General features: G+C 47.7%; 2 protein-coding genes across 2 annotated transcripts in view; both read left to right on the top strand.

Moving 5' to 3' along the window:
• Positions 1–16461, top strand: part of LOC135873059 (alpha-2-macroglobulin-like) — a 1316454-nt gene that overhangs the window by 1148661 nt on the left and 151332 nt on the right. The window lies entirely within an intron of this gene.
• Positions 1–16461, top strand: part of LOC135890739 (antigen WC1.1-like) — a 61171-nt gene that overhangs the window by 28890 nt on the left and 15820 nt on the right. The window contains exons 2-4 of the mRNA XM_065418148.1: positions 11217–11531; positions 11769–12074; positions 15067–15384. Of these exons, the coding sequence (XP_065274220.1) occupies positions 11217–11531; positions 11769–12074; positions 15067–15384 (939 nt within the window). The remainder of the gene's footprint in view (positions 1–11216; positions 11532–11768; positions 12075–15066; positions 15385–16461) is intronic.

The raw sequence follows: 16461 nt of genomic DNA, 5'->3' as shown, positions 1-16461 counted from the left end.
AATAGCATTACAGTTCCCATGAAACCGTCTGTGTACAGTATCAGAGGGGTAGCCGTGTTAGTCTGAATCTGTAAAAAGCAACAGAGGGTCCTGTGGCACCTTTAAGACTAAGGCCTGGTCTACACTTACCCCCCAAGTCGAAGTAAGGTACGCAAATTCAGCTACGTGAATAACGTAGCTGAATTCGACATACCTTACTTCGAATTTACCGCGGTCCACACGCGGCAGGCAGGCTCCCCCGTCGACTTCGCGGTACTCCTCTCGCGGAGCTGGAGTACCGCAGTCGACGGGGATCACTTCCTGGTTCGATTTATCGCGTCCACACCAGACGCGATAAATCGAACTCGGAACTTCGATCCGCAGCCGTCGAACTACCGCATAAGTGTAGACTAGCCCTAACAGAAGTATTGGAGCATAAGCTTTTGTGGGTGAATGCCCACTTCATCAGATGCAAGTTCAAGGGAGAACACTAGATTTGTTTATAGGTAAGGTGATGACTCAAAGGTTTTCTTTAGGCTAGACAATAGGAGCTGATCACTCTCGGCTATGGGTGGTGTTTTCTTCCAGGGAGCCCACAATGCAACAATGCAACTAGGCAGCTTCAGTATTTTGGATATCAATCAAGGGTTCATTACTAGAATTGGTCTGATAATTGCTGAGCTGGGTGTGTGCAGGCGTAGGTTCATTAGCGTCTGGAGCAGAGATTCCCAGGATGCAATGCTTCCCTGCTTTTTCTGGTCCCAGAGTTCAGTGTGGTTCTCTGTTCTCCATTCCGTATGCAAATTGAGATATCTCCCTGTCCCATCTTTCATGCAGATGAGGCTAGGGGAGTTGTCTCTGCTCTCCATTCTGTATGCTAATGGAGATGTCTTAATCTTGTCACCCTTGTCAGGAGGAGTCTAGGTGTGTCTCCCAACGCCCTTCACTGCTCTCTGCAAGTTTTTTCCTCTGATGGGTTTTGGTTTAAGCAGAGGCTGGGGATGAAGGGGTGTCTTTCATGAGTCAGGCTGGATACTGCACCCTGCTTCCCCAAGAACACAGAGCTGAATGGTATCATGCAGCAGGTCTCGATCAAACTGCCGAAGAAGACCACAGACATGGTTCAGTGGCGAAGGCGCTCGGCCAGGTTTATTGCTGACAAAACACAGTACTAGCTCCCCGGATCAATATCTACAGTTACTCTGGCATGTCTATGCCCCTTACAATGGACTTGGCTCAGTGAGTGGCGAGACTTTCCACTCCCCCGCCGAGGCCAGAAGAAGACACTCCCTCTGTGACTTGTCTTTTATACTCCGATAGAAACCAGTTATGTCTTGCCCCTCTGACGTGGTTAATTACCACCCTTTACCTGGTACATTTTGGTTGGATCAAAACATCTCTATCCATCACCCTGTCATCCTGACCTTACCATTAGGAGGGGTTAGTGTGTCCCTGTATCATCATTAGGGAGTGTGTTTACACCATAACTCTATATCAAGGTGTTCTGGTACCACCCTTCTGCAAAGTGATTATACACGTACCAGTGCCTAGCACTTCTCATGAGTGTTTGTGTTTTTGCAACACCAACCATGTTTTTTGCCAGGTTCATGTTCTGGACAATGAACCTTTAAGCAGAGTCACAAAAGGGACTAATGAAGGTTTCACAGGCAAGTGCAAGTCTGGCATTCTGAATGTTTGAGTGCTTCACTTTGCAAACTTTAACTTTCTTTTTAATTCATAGCTATATAGTGTGACAAAGTTCCTCCTCTATCTTGGTGGGTCCTGCGCTTATTGGCGGATTTTCTTGCCTCAGAGATTCACCATGTGAGTTGGGGAACAGCCCAGAGACGTTCCCCTCTGGAAGAAACCACAGTCCAGGTCAGTTGGGAGGTTTGGAGGGAACCCGAGCCCGGCCTCTACTCCGGGTTCCAGCCCCGGGCCCTGTGGACTGCAGCTGTCTATAGTGCCTCCTGTAACAGCTGCATGACAGTTACAACTCCCTGGGCTACTTCCCCATGGCCTCCTCCAAACACCTTCCTTATTCTCACCACAGGACCTTCCTCCTGGTGTCTGATAACGCTTGTGCTCCTCAGTCCTCCAGCAGCACACCCTCTCAGCTCCTTGCGCCTCTTGCTCCCAGCTCCTCACACTCGCACTATAAACTGAAGTGAGCTCCTTTTCAAACCCAGGTGCCCTGATTAGCCTGCCTTAATTGATTCTAGCAGCTTCTTCTTAATTGGCTCCAGATGTCTTAATTAGCCTGCCTGCCTTAACTGGTTCTAGCAGGTTCCTGATTACTCTAGTGCAGCTCCTGCTCTGGTCACTCAGGGAACAGAAAACTACTCATCCAGTGACCAGTATATTTGCCCTCTACCAGACTCCTGTACCCCACTGGTCTGGGTCTGTCACATATCCCTCCCCCCTGCTCAACGCCAAGGGGTTGGGCAGCTTGGGACGCCAAACAGTGCACACGCGACAAGCCATCGGCGTTGCCATGATGGCTCCCTGCTCTGTGTTGCACGTGGAACTGGAAAGGTTGGAGGGATAAGAACCATCTGGTCACCCTTGTGTTCTTCTCCTTGTTCCGCTGCATCCATTGAAGAGGGGCATGGTCAGTCACGAGGACAAATCTGCGCCCGAGCAGGTAGTAGCGCAATGTTTCCATGGGCCATTTTACAGCGAGGCATTCTCTCTCCACTACTGCATATTTTGTTCCCTTGGAAGAAGTTTCCGACTGAGGTATAGAATTGGGTGTTCCTCCTCCCCGACCATCTGTGATAGAACGGCCCCCAACCCTACTTCCGATGCATCCATCTGCAGGATAAGCTCCTTGGTGAAATCAGGGGCTATCAGTACGGGCTTACTGCAGAGGGCAGTCCGTAGGTCTGTGAATGCTTCCTCTGCTGCTTCAGACCATCTCACCAGATCAGGTCCACGGGCTTTCACTAGGTCTGTCAGGGGGCTTGCCCTTGTGGCAAAGTGGGGGATAAATCGTCGGTAATATCCCACCACACCTAGGAACGCCCGAACTTGTTTCTTGAGACTTGGTCGGGGCCAAGTTTGGATGGCCTCTAACTTGTTCACTTGGGGTTTTACCAGACCTTTTCCCACAATGTAGCAAAGATATTTGGCCTCTGTAAACCCTACAGCGCACTTGGCAGGGTTTGCTGTAAGGCCAGCTCGCCTGAAGGTATCGAGGACTGCCTCCACCTTCTCCAGGTGGGTTTCCCAGTCTGGGGTATGAATGACCACATCGTCCAAGTAGGCAGCCGCATAACTGTTATGAGGGCGTAATAGCTTGTCCATGAGGCGCTGGAAGGTAGCTGGGGCCCCATGTAGTCCAAAAGGGAGGACAATATATTGAAAAAGACCCTCTGGTGTAGAGAACACAGTCTTTTCCTTTGCGTCTTCTGCAAGGGGAATCTGCCAGTACCCCTTTGTCAAGTCTAGGGTTGTCAAGTACCGGGCATTACCCAGACGGTCCACTAGCTCATCTATGCGAGGTATGGGGTATGCGTCGAACTGGGATACTTCGTTTAGTCGCCGGAAGTCGTTGCAAAATCTTGTGGTGCCATCAGGTTTGGGCACCAGCACGATTGGGCTGGACCACTGACTGTGGGATTCTTCGATGATCCCCAACTCCAGCATTTTTTTTTACTTCTGCTTTTATTTCCTCCCTTTTTGCCGCTGGCACCCGATAGGGCCTCATTGTTACTCTGGCCCCAGGGTTCGTGACGATGTGGTGATATGTCTCGGTTGTTCGACCCGCTTTTGTCGAGAACACATCTTGCTTCCGGAAGATCATCTCAGACACCTCATTCTTCTGGTCTGGTGTTAAATCGGGAGACACTCTCACCTGTTTGGAAGGCTTGTTTTCCTGGGTTAGGTCTTTTTGGACCATTGTGCATGCCTCTTGTGCATGCCAGGGTTTCAGAAGGTTAACGTGATAAATCTGTTCTTGTTTTCTGCGTCCTGGCTGCCGCACTTTGTAGGTTACTTCCCCCACGGGTTCAACCACCTCATAGGGCCCCTGCCATTGGGCCAGAAGCTTGCTTTCTGCCGTGGGTACCAACACCATAACCCGATCCCCTGGTTGGAACTGTCGCACTTTTGCCTGGCGATTGTAATGGGTTCGCTGGGCCTCCTGTGCCTTCTCCAAATGTTCCCGTACAATAGGGGTAACCCGGGCTATCCGGTCTCGCATCTGCATTACATGCTCTATTATATTTCTCCCCTCATTGGGTTCCTCTTCTCAGATCTCTTTGGCGATATCTAGTATGCCACGGGGGTGACGCCCGTATAATAACTCGAAGGGGGAAAACCCAGTTGAGGCCTGTGGTACCTCCCGGATAGCGAACAGAAGGTAGGGTAGTAGGGTGTCCCAATCCTTCCTGTCCTGACTTACCACCTTCCTTATCATAGCCTTGAGGGTTCGGTTAAACCTTTCTACCAACCCATCAGTCTGCGGATGGTAGACCGAAGTTCTCAGGGTATGTATATGGAGCAGCGTACAGAGGTCCTTCATTAGCTTCGACATAAATGGGGTTCCTTGGTCGGTTAATATCTACTTCGGTAGCCCCATTCGGGCAAAGATCCCCACCAGCTCTTTGGCTATAGTTTTAGAGGCCGTGTTCCGCAGGGGGACGGCTTCTGGGTAGCGAATAGCATAGTCCAAAACAACAAGTATATATTGGTGGCCCCGAGCCGTCTTCTCCAGGGGTCCCACTAGGTCCATGGCTATTCGCTTGAAGGGGACCTCTATGATGGGAAGGGGTACTAAAGGTGCCCTCAAGTGGGGACTGGGACTGTGCAGCTGACACTCCGGGCAGGAGGCACAGTACCTCCGCACTTCTTCATGTACTCCAGGCCAGAAGAACCGTCGTAGGACTCGTGCCAGGGTCTTCTCTACCCCCCAAATACCCCCCAAAAAGATGACTATGAGCAAGACTTAATGCAGCGTTCTGGTGTTTTTGAGGTACTAGGATCTGCTGTACCTTCTGCCCCTGTACTGGTGCAACCCGGTATAAGAGATCTTTCTTCATTATGAAGTAGGGTCCTGGTCCCTGGGTTTTCCCTTCCACGGGGACCCCATCTAATTCAATCACCTCCTTCTTAATGTTGTCATACCTTGGGTCTTCTGCTTGGTCCTGTCCAAAATTTCCTCTCCCGGGGCTAATCTGCCCAAGATCTAGGGACCCAGTCTCTGTTGCCTCTACTGGTTCAGAAGCATTAGGGTGGGGGTCAGACTCAGGTGCTTCTCCCTCCTGCATGGCCTCCTTTTCAGCTGCGTGGGTCCGCCTACCTACAAGAGCGACCCTCTGGCTTTGGGTCAGTATTCGGGTTCCCACGGCCTTAGCTGCCCTTCTTTCCCTTTTTGTCTTTCTACCCTGTCTGGGAGTGGAGAACAAATCTGGGGATATTTCAGAGAAGATTGGGGGTTGACAGTCTACTGTGGATGCCTCACCAATTTTAGGGTCCCCATCTTTCTCCAATCCCCCTACTGGGAGTAAGTTTCCAAACCCTGGGAAGTCCCTCCCTATGAGCACCGGGTATGGGAGTTTAGGGACTACACCTTCTGCTACCTCAGTAATGTTCCCTTGGATCTCGATTTTTACTGGGATGGTGGGGTAGTAACTAACTGTCCCATGGACACATGTTATCCCCGTACGTTTAGCCTGCAGTGATAGCACTCCCCGAATCAACCAATGCCGTGGTCCCTACCCCATTTAGTTTCACTGGTCTGGTATACATATGTGGGGTTAGTGAGACCCCCACAAGGTGGATTAGGGAGCATGGATCTGCCCAGTTCCCCAGGTTACACTGCATAGGATCCTCAGCATTGGGACACTGTACAGCTATGTGTCCCCACTCCCCACAGGCATAACATCTGTATGGAGCCCTAGGCGTTCCCCGGTCTCTTGGTTTGGGCAGTCTAACATCACGATCCTCTTCTCCCTCAGTGCTCTGACTCTTTGTAGCCTCTGATGGGCCTTCAGCCTCTCTCTTTTTCCACCTGGGCCCTCCTGGTGGCCCAGTCACCCGAACTTTAGGGCTTGGTGCTGCTAGTTTAACCCGGGGTGCCTCTTCCTTAACAGGTCGGCTCAGCTCCCTCGCTGTCCTTCGCCTCTCTACCAGGGTGACAACCCCGTCATAGGTGGAGGGTTCGTTCTGGCTTACCCAGGCACGAAGTTCTGGTGGTAGTCCCCTCATGTATCGGTCGATGACCAGAACCGCTAGTATCTCTTCTGGACTCCGGGACTCTGTTTGCAACCACTTTCGTGTGAGATGGATGAGGTCATACAATTGGGACCGCAGGGTTTTGTCTTCCTGGTACCTCCAACCATGATACTGCTGGGCCTGCACTGCTGTCATTACCCCAGATCTGGCCAGGATCTCTGCTTTCAGCTGGGGGTAGTCTGCCACAGCCTCTTCAGGCAGATCATGGTAGGCCTTCTGGGCCTCCCCACACAGGAATGGGGCAAGGATGCCAGACCACTGATCTCGAGGCCAGGCCTCCCGTAGGGCTGTCCTCTCAAAGGCCAGAAGGTATGCCTCTACATCATCCTCCCGTGTCATTTTCTGCAGCCAATGGCTGGCCCGTATGAGCCGCGTCCCATCATGGCCATGATTCAGCTCTGTAAGGGACTTTACCTGGTTTACCAGTTCCCGCAGCATAGCTCGGTCTTGAGCAGCCTGGTCCATCAGCAGGAGATTAGTCTCTTGCTGCAGCCGCACTGCCTCCTGTTGGGTGGCTGCCTAGACACGGGTAGCCTCCTGCTGGGCCGCCGTAGCTTGTATCAGTGTCCGCACTACGTCATCCATTGTGGTGGGGAAAAAAACCCTCTCCCTTTTTTTGTTGTTGTTGGGTTTTTTTTTTTTTTTTTTTTAAATCACCATCCTTCTTCCGCCGCGCTGTGCACCCCAACCTCCCACCCCTGACACCAGTGTGACAAAGTTCCTCCTCTATCTTGGTGGGTCCTGCACTTATTGGCGGATTTTCTTGCCTCAGAGATTCACCATGTGAGTTGGGGAACAGCCCAGAGACCTTCCCCTCTGGAAGAAACCAGAGTCCAGGACAATTGGGAGGTTTGGGGGGAACCCGGGCCCGCCCTCTACTCCGGGTTCCAGCCCAGGGCCCTGTGGACTGCAGCTGTCTATAGTGCCTCCTGTAACAGCTGCATGACAGCTACAACTCCCTGGGCTACTTCCCCATGTCCTCCTCCAAACACCTTCCTTATTCTCACCACAGGACCTTCCTCCTGGTGTCTGATAATGCTTGTGCTCCTCAGTCCTCCAGCAGCACACCCTCTCACTCTCAGCTCCTTGCGCCTCTTGCTTCCAGCTCCTCACACTCACACCACAAACTGAAGTGAGCTCCTTTTTAAAACCCAGGTGCCCTGATTAGCCTGCCTTAATTGATTCTAGCAGCTTCGCCTTAATTGGCGCCAGGTGTCCTAATTAGCCTGCCTGCCTTAACTGGTTCTAGCAGGTTCCTGATTACTCTAGTGCAGCCCCTGCTCTGGTCACTCAGGGAACAGAAAACTACTCATCCAGTGACCAGTATATTTGCCCTCTACCAGACTCCTGTACCCCACTGGTCTGCGTCTGTCACAATAGATTTTAGGGCCAGAAGGGAGCTTTAGATCTAGTCTGACCTTCTGGGTAACAAAGACTATAGAATTTAAACCAATTACTCCTGTACTTCATCTGAACTTGTGTTTGGCTAAAGCATATCTTCCAGAAAGGCATCCAATTTTGTTCTGAATACTTCAGGAAGTGGAGAATCTTCTGCTTCCCTTGGTAGTTTGTTCCAATGTTTCATCAGTATTTCTGTGAAAAATGTATGCCTTACCTCTAATAGGAATTTATCTGGCTTTAACTTCTACTCATTGGTTCTTGCTATGGCTTTCTCCACTAGATTGAGAAGGCTTTTAGTATGCAGTGTTTTGTCCATACGAAGGTACTTATAAACTGCAATCAAGACACTTCTGGATCAACTTTTTGATAAGCTAAACAGATTAACCTCCTTAAATCTCTCACTGCAGGGCACATTTTCAAGCCCTGGAATCATTATTGTAGATCTTCTCTGCGCCCTTCCAATTTTTTAACATCCTTCTTACAATGTGGACACTAAAAGCAGATGCAGTATCTGTCTCCCCAGTGCAGTACACAGAGGAAAAATCACCTCCCTACTCAAGCAGGTTGGAAATTATCTGGCAAAAAAGAGTTTCACTGGAAAATGCCAGTATGTTGAACTCAACATTTATCATGAAAGTGAATCGGGTTCAACGAACTTTTTCAAAACCACAAGCAGGGTCTGGTGGAAATGTCCATGGTTCCCTGCCAGGTTCCCTGGTAGCTCCTGTTAGTCCTGCCATGCAGATTGTCCCGGGGCTTGGTATGGATTGCCCCAGAATTGGAGACCCTGGTCTTTCTAGGGTCTGTACTGCCAGAGCAGCCCTGCCAATGCTTTCAGGCTCTCTGCCATGGGATAGGAACCTGCAAGCCCTGGGAGCCTCAGCTCTAACCAAGGCTCAGCTCCAGGGTCTGCATCAGGGATCCTGGAAGTCCTGGGATGGGTTCCAGTGTCCCAGGGTCTGTGGCTCTGGGGCAGCCCTGCCTTGCAGAATGTCCCGGACTGGGCTATTTGCCTATTTAGGCTTCCAGCTGGCCAAGGAGTCTGGAAGCCCAGGGGTCCCCAGTCCAGGGCAGGCCACATGATGAGGCTGCCCCAGAGCCCCAGCAGTGGCTGTGAGAAATTGACATGCTTGTCCTGATGCTAACAGTGGTGAAACTGACAAGAATGTCAGTGTCACTCCGCATCTGTTGGGGGTCCTGGGAGCAATTTTCATGTTGGATATGCCATGGGCTGGAGTTTCCAAAACAAAATTTTAGCTGGATTTCCAATTCACAGGAAATTTTAAAATAGTGAAATTTCCGGTATACTGGAAATCCTGCATTTCAGCCACCTGTACTCATTGCTCCCCCATTTATACATCCAAGGATCACCTTAGTCTTTTTTGCAGCAGCGTCACACTGGGAGCTCACGTTCAGTTCTTTGTCCACTATGACCCCTGCAAAGAACATGGGAAATATCTGTATTTCTGTGTATATTATGTTTACCTCAGTTCCATTTATTGCTATTTTCACATTTCCTGCTGAGATTCAAAAATTAACCCCCCTCTAAACTCCCCACATGTCTCAGGATGGCAGACAATGGTTTCATAGAACCCAGTTACTGGTACTTAACTGACAAGACAGGTGTCAGGGCTTTTGAACCTTTGCATCTGGCCAAACTGAGCACAAGCCCCCTTCCTTGGGACGGGCCCATGAGGTGGGAAATCTTAAACAGAGAGCTTGGGAATTGTTAACAGGGAAGCCCTGACGAACAGAGGGGGTGAGGCAGGGTCTGCAGGGAAGGAGACTGAAACACAATTCCCAGAAGCAGGGGTTCCTGGGATAAGCTGAGTCAGCCCAGGTTTTGAGGGAAAAGCTGAGCTTTAACTAAGACATAGGCCTGTAGGCCTTCAGTTGCTTTATTCTTTTCTCTGTGATTGCTGTGTTCCTATGGATAAATACAAAATAACACTGTCCTGGGTCTGGTACTATTCAATATTTTCATAAATGACTTGGGTGATGGAGTATAGACTCATAGACTTTAAGGTCAGAAGGGACCATTATGATCATCTAGTCTGACCTCCCGCATGATGCAGGCCACAAAAGCTGACCCACCCACTCCTGAAATAATTCTCTCCCTTGACTCAGCTGTTGAAGTCCCCAAATCGTGATTTAAAGACTTCAAGTCGCAGAGATACACGTACACAATTTGTGGATGACATGAAGCTGAGAGGGGTCACAAGCTCTTTGGAAGGCAGGGTTAAAATTCAAAATGATCTTGATAAACTGGAAAATTGGTCTGAAATCTGTAAATTGAAATCCAGTAAAGACAAGTGCAAAGCATTAGACTTAGGAAGGAAAAATCAAATGCAAAAAAACCAAAATGGGGAATTACTGACTAGGCAGCAGTTCTGCAGAAAATGATCTCAGGGTGATAGTGGATCACAATCTGAAAAGTTGTGATGCTGTTGTGAAAAAGGGAAATGTCATTCTGAATTGTATTAACAAGAATGTTATATGTAAGACACAGGAGGTAATTGTCCCGCTCTACTTAGCACTGGTGTGGCCTCAGCTGGAGTTCTGTTTCCAGTTTTGCTCATCACTGTTTAAGAAAGGTAAGGACAAATTGGAGAATGTCCAGAGGAGAGCAACAAACAGAGTAAGAGGTTTAGAAAACATGATCTATGAGGAAATGTTGAAAGAATTGGACATTTTAAGTTTAGAGAAGAGAAGACTGAGAGGTGAACTGATAACAGTCTTCAAATAACTGAAAGATTGTTTGTCAATTGTTGTCCATATCCACCAAGGGTAGGACTAGACAATCGTCTTAGATTGCAGCAAATGAGATTCAAATTAGATATTAGAAAAAGCTTTCTAACTAGAGGGATAATTAAGTACTGTAACAGGGTACGTAGGGAGGTTGTGTAATCCCCATCATTGGTGACTTTGCAGAACAAGTTAGACAAACATCTGTCAGGGTGGCCTAGGTATACTTACACCTCCCTTGGTGTGAGGAGATGGACTAGATGACCTCTTGAGTTTCCTTCCAACCCTACATTTCTATTATTCTATGGTTTTATCAGCTATTCAGGCCTGCTGATGTGAAAAAATGTTGATCCCTGATAAATGCCATTTAACATGCTGCTTAGGTACCAATAAATTGGAGAGAGATTCATCCTCTTCACAGGATATGAATAGACATCCTGCTGCTGTCCAAAACCAGAAATGTGTATTGAACACCTCTGCCTTTTCTACCTCATTATTACCAATTTTACCATCTCCATTTCTAATGGGCCTATAACATTGTTAGGATTTGTTTGTTTGTTTGTTCCTAATATACTTAAAAAACTCCTTATTTTTCATAGTCCTCCCAGTCACAGATTTTATCCTGATCTCTTTAGCTTCCCTTATCAGTTTTCTTCATATAATAACTTTTAATGTATATTGATTTGCTCTAATTCCCACTATTTCCATTTTTTTAATATATTGCCTTTTTATTTCTATTGCTGCCTTCACTTTGCCACTGACCCTGTATGAGCTTTTAGGCAAAGTTTTATACCAGTGGAGCACCCCAACTCCCAAAGCCCCTTTATAATTTTCAGCTTTCATTGTCTTTCTAGGACACATTAAACCCCGGCTGGTTGGAGGAGACGGTGCCTGCTCAGGACGTGTGGTGATAAAACATGGAGACACGTGGAAAACAGTCTGTGATGCACACTTTGATTTCAAAGTTGCCAACGTTATCTGTAATGAACTACAGTGTGGAATAGCTGTATCTATCCCAGGAGGAGGTCATTTTGGAGAAGGACAAGGCAAGATCTTGACTGAAGAATTCAAGTGTGTGGGGAATGAGTCTCTCCTGTTCTCCTGTCCCAGGATATCACAAGTGATTCAGAGATGCTCACACACAAATGATGCTGGTGTCATATGCTCACGTAAGAATTCAGCATAATATCTTTAAAATCCCAATGATGTGTATTCTAGATTAGGGGGAAGCAATGTACTGATCTCACTGTGTAGGGAGCTGGATTTGATAGGGTTGGATCAAAACCCCAAACAAGCCAAGATAATGAGAAAGGGATCAAATGCCCCCGACTTTCCTTTCTTTAACTATTTGCTATAAAAAATCTTAAATGCTCCCTCTCTAAACCCCTTCTCCCTTCGGTACACAGGGTTCCGGCTGGTGAACGGCAGCACAGCGTGCTCAGGGAGGGTGGAGAGCCAGGTTCTTGGTGCCTGGGGAACCCTCTGTGACTCACGCTGGGATTTACCAGATGCCAATGTTCTCTGTCATCAGCTCGACTGTGGATTCGCTGTATCGACTCCAGGAGGAGGGTATTTTGGGAGGGGAACTGGCTCTGTCTGGACAGACACATTTCACTGTAAAGGGACTGAAACCCATTTGGGCCATTGCCCTGTTACTGCTCTAGGGGCCTCTCAGTGCTCACAGGACAATGATGCCAGTGTGGTTTGCTCAGGTAAGTGTAATGCTGGATTAATGACACTGGCCCCTCAGTGTGTGACACTGACCCCAGAGCAGGAGAACCTCAGGGCACAGCAAGGGGAGAGGGAGCTAGATTCTAAACCATGTATAATAATAATTAATATATTACAAATAAAATAACTATTCTGGTGATAATATATTTAATTTTATGACCAGGGAAAGCCCTGGATTCTCCAGGAAGAGCTTCAATGAACATGTGCTCATGCAGGGCAGTAAAGCAGGGACAGAATTTGTCCTTAGAGTTTCTTAAATGTCACCAAACCACTGTCCCCATCCTTCTTCAAATAATTACTCTGGTAGTTACGGGGGAGCGGCCCCCTCTGTGGAGGTTGCTTCACACTTTCTATTATAAAATATTCTCGCCACCTTCTGGAGAACCCCTCATGCCTTCATTACTGGCTGCAGGTCTTTGCAATTCGGCAAGGGGTCAGTGCTGGGGCCAGGAACTCCCCTTACTTCAGTGAAATTCCTTCCATTTTGGCTGAATTATAAACTGCTGATCATAACTATTTCCCGTCTCTCACATGAGTTCCTGAGGATATTTTTGGTAGCATGCCACAAAGAAAGCAGCACTTTCTCCCCCACACCCTTTAAAAAAAAAATCACACTTTTGCAGGTGAAAAAGGTTCAGAAGTGTTTTTCCTGCTTCCTGATACTTTTTTTTTTTTTTTTCAAAATTTCTACAGTGGGGAAAAACAGGAAAAAAATAAAACGGGAGAGGAGGCAGGAGAATCTTAAACTGTCAAACTGAAATGGAAGTTGAAATGAAACAACATTTTAGTTAGAATCTAAACAATAATTCTCATTCCATTTTCAAAGGTCAAAATCCAGAGAAAAACTGAAATATTGCATTTGAAATACTTCACAGGAAAAAATTTGGGAGTTTCAACCAGCTCTAATATTTACGTCACATACAAAAAAAAAAAAGGATAATGTTATTTAGTCAAAGTCAAATAGTCCAAATTTAGGAAATAGCATCAGTTTGTTTGTTATCCTTTCTAATTCTCCCTGCCCCCTTTTGCACACACATTATGATACAGTCTAATTACATGCTTTCAAACTATTTGTTTCACTCAGCTCCTGCATCATTCACCGCACTGGGTGGATGGCACCCATGGTAACATTTTCATAAGTGATCAGTGATTTAGGGACTTACTTTTGAAAATGGAAGTCAACTTAGGAGCCCCACTACCATGGAGCCCCACTACCATTCAGCATCTCTTTGCTCAAGTCCCATTTTGAAAATGGAATTAAGCTCCTGGTCATTTAGGTGCTTTTGAAAGTTTTACCTCTTGTGATTAAAGCCAAAGTTTCCAAAGTCTCCACTAAGTTGGGGTGGTGGGGCACCAACCTGAGACCCCCAGGACCTGATTCTTCAGAGCACTCACCATTTCTGTAGCACTTGATGTGTTCAAAGTACTGTCCAGACATTAGTTGATCCTCACAAAGCTCCTGGGCAGTAGGTGGGTATTATTATCATCTCCATTTTACAGATGGTGAAAGTGAGGGTATGTGAGGCCTTGCTCAGGTCACTCAGAACTGTCAGACACGGTTACTGCTCTGCCTCAGCAAGTGAGAGCTTTGCTGCTGCTCAGCTATTGTCAGCTCCCTGCCACACCAGCTCGCCTGCCTGGCTAGCAACTCCTCAGGATGCTGCCAGTCCAAACCTCGCCTTACCGGGAACCGTCAGTGAACCCCAGTGCCCGAGTTCCCCAGAGCCGTCATTCGGCCGCGGTCAGTCCCTCTCACTGGGTACTCACAGAAGTTATCAAGTGCGCTGCCTCCAAAGAGACACCAGCCTGCTAGTTTGGCTCAGGATTTTACCTTCAGTTTCGTACACAGCACTGCGGTGGTTTTGTAATAAAAATAGAGTGAGTCTATTAATAAAGAACAGATATTTAAGGAAGAATAATTAACAATGGAAGACACAGGCTTAGTAACAAGTAAAACAAAACATGCTTTCTATTGACTAAAACTTAACTCCAGCAAGTTACAGTCTTTGTCTAAGCAGATTTCTCACCTTGAGTCAGTTCCAGCTACTCTTGGGTTCCAGGCCAAGAGGATCCACTTTCGAGGCGCTCAATGGGCGCTGCTCCTCCTCTGTCCCTGAGGCGATGGATAACAAAATGGATTTTTGCCTCTGCGCCAATCTTCCCAAACTTCATTCACCCTGTTTGAAGAGGCAGGAAGGCTTCCTGGAGGTGCAGCCTCCATCCCCCATCAAGATTGTTAAGGGCTTATCATTCCCCATTTGTTTGCCTGATGGCTTTGTTTACCTTACATGTAAATGGCGTTTTCTTTGCTTTGCTTTCAACTTAATTAATTTACAATGGAGACACAGTCAAGCCAGCGAAACAACAGCCCTTTGTTTAGGACAGCTGGGCTTAGGCACACATCTATGGTTCTTTAAACCTCACCTGTTCATGCACCACACACAACAATATGAATGACCAGCATGATAGCAGTTTGCATGACACCTTACACAACACCTTTTAGATGCAGATTTCAACACCAGTCAGTTGGTGCAATGAACTTGTCAGGCCAGAAGAGAGTTGTGGTATGGAGTGCGCTCTGAGGGTTGGCTCTGGGGAACTGCCTGGGCCACAGGTACATCTACACTCCGTGCTGGGCATGTAATTCCCAGCTCAAGGGGACTGGCAGGCTAAAAATAGAGTGTAGCTGCGAGCTCAGCATCTTCCAGGATATGCTAACAAGCCCCTCTGTCCACCTCAGTGTTACAATCCTTATAGCACCCTGCACTTAGAGATTCAAAAAAACCAAACCAAAAAACAACAACAAAAAACCTTCTGCAGAGGTCACTCCTTTTAACCCTGTGATACACATCAATCAATGTGTTAATACCCTCTGAGTTAGAAACCTTCCATAACTTCTTGCATAGTATGCATTATTTCTAATGTATGACAGGGAGTATAATTCAGTGTGTTTCCCATCTCTCCTGAGCCCAGGTCGCTCTGAATCACTCAGACTGCTGAATGGAGAGAGCCGGTGTGATGGGAGAGTTGAGATTTCCCTCCGTGACGTGTGGAGCAGAGTGCTGGATGACCAGTGGGATATGAACGATGCCAGCGTGGTGTGCAGGCAGCTCCAGTGCGGAGTCGCTGAGAAAGCTTATAACCCCCCTAAGTCTGAGCGAGGAACGGGCCCTGTGGGGCTGAGAAGTGTCCAGTGTGCAGGAAACGAGACTAATCTGACGCTCTGCATCACCTCCACGTCCCAGGCAGAGCAGCCAGGAATTGCTGAGGATGTTGGCGTTGTTTGCTCAGGTGACTTACTATGAAATCTTGCAAACATCCTGTCCTTGTTCAATGGGAACATGACCTGTCCTAGGGACTGTAAACATCTCACCTTGTGCTGTGATCTCATCAGACCTTGAAAATATGTGGATCTGAGGATCAAACTCTGTTGTAAAAATATAGTATTATGTACAGAGAAAAGCACAGCCACCAGATAGACAGCGAGGTTGCTGCAATGCATTAACCTGTCTGTCTGTCTTGCGTTCTTAATCAAAACTTTTTCAGATGTAAAACTGTTTCCTTGTTATGGAAATTTTCACAAACATTTTTTTATTTTCATTTAACATTGTCACAGTTACAGGATTAGTTGCACCTTTCTCCCCTTTCTGATGTCTCTATGTGCACCCACATGAGGCCTTGGCCCACTTGTCCTGGCCTGTCTTGGGGTAGAATCTCGAGATTCTTCCTCTGTTAGGCCTGGCCTGGTTACACTACCCTGTGCAAACCAACCACTTAGCACCCTGCAGATCCAAGTGGGTTTCAGGCACCAGCATTTCTGCCCCTGGCGAACTTGTGTCCCGTGATAGTGACCTACAGCGTACTCAGAACAAAGCACTTTAATCAGCAGCTGGACCAATGCATTAGAGCAAAAGGGGTTTAAAAAACCAAACACCCCACACTTGTGTTGCAGCTCATCTAATCTCTGCTTCACTGCAAATTAAGTGAGCTGGGCTTCCTTGGGGAGTAACAGGAAAAGAACAGAATGAGTCTGTGTTCTAGTAAGAACCAAGGTGCTCATGAGACCCACCTGGGGCGCAGTTTGTCTGCCCCACTCCGTTCCCCTTTCTCTGTGAAGTTGCTTTTTCTGGAAGTCCCCACCCGCCCTGTGTGTGTCTGGGCTCAATTACCATATTGGTCAGTGGTCTGTGTTACAGGCGAGGTGACGTCTTCCTTCTGCCTCAGACTAGTTTTCCCGGTTGGCCAGCCAGGCCATCTAGGAGAACATCCACATGATGATTGCTCCATTGTCCCGCAGTCAGCCCCATCCAGCTTTAATGGCTGGCAGTCACTGGACTTGTGACCATATCGACCTGTGGGACAGAGCTG

This window comes from Emys orbicularis, chromosome 1 (genome assembly GCF_028017835.1).
Source record: "Emys orbicularis isolate rEmyOrb1 chromosome 1, rEmyOrb1.hap1, whole genome shotgun sequence".
NCBI classification, from domain to species: domain Eukaryota; kingdom Metazoa; phylum Chordata; order Testudines; family Emydidae; genus Emys; species Emys orbicularis.
The sequence above is the reverse complement of the archived record's forward strand: the minus strand, read 5'-3'. Positions and strand labels throughout refer to the sequence as shown.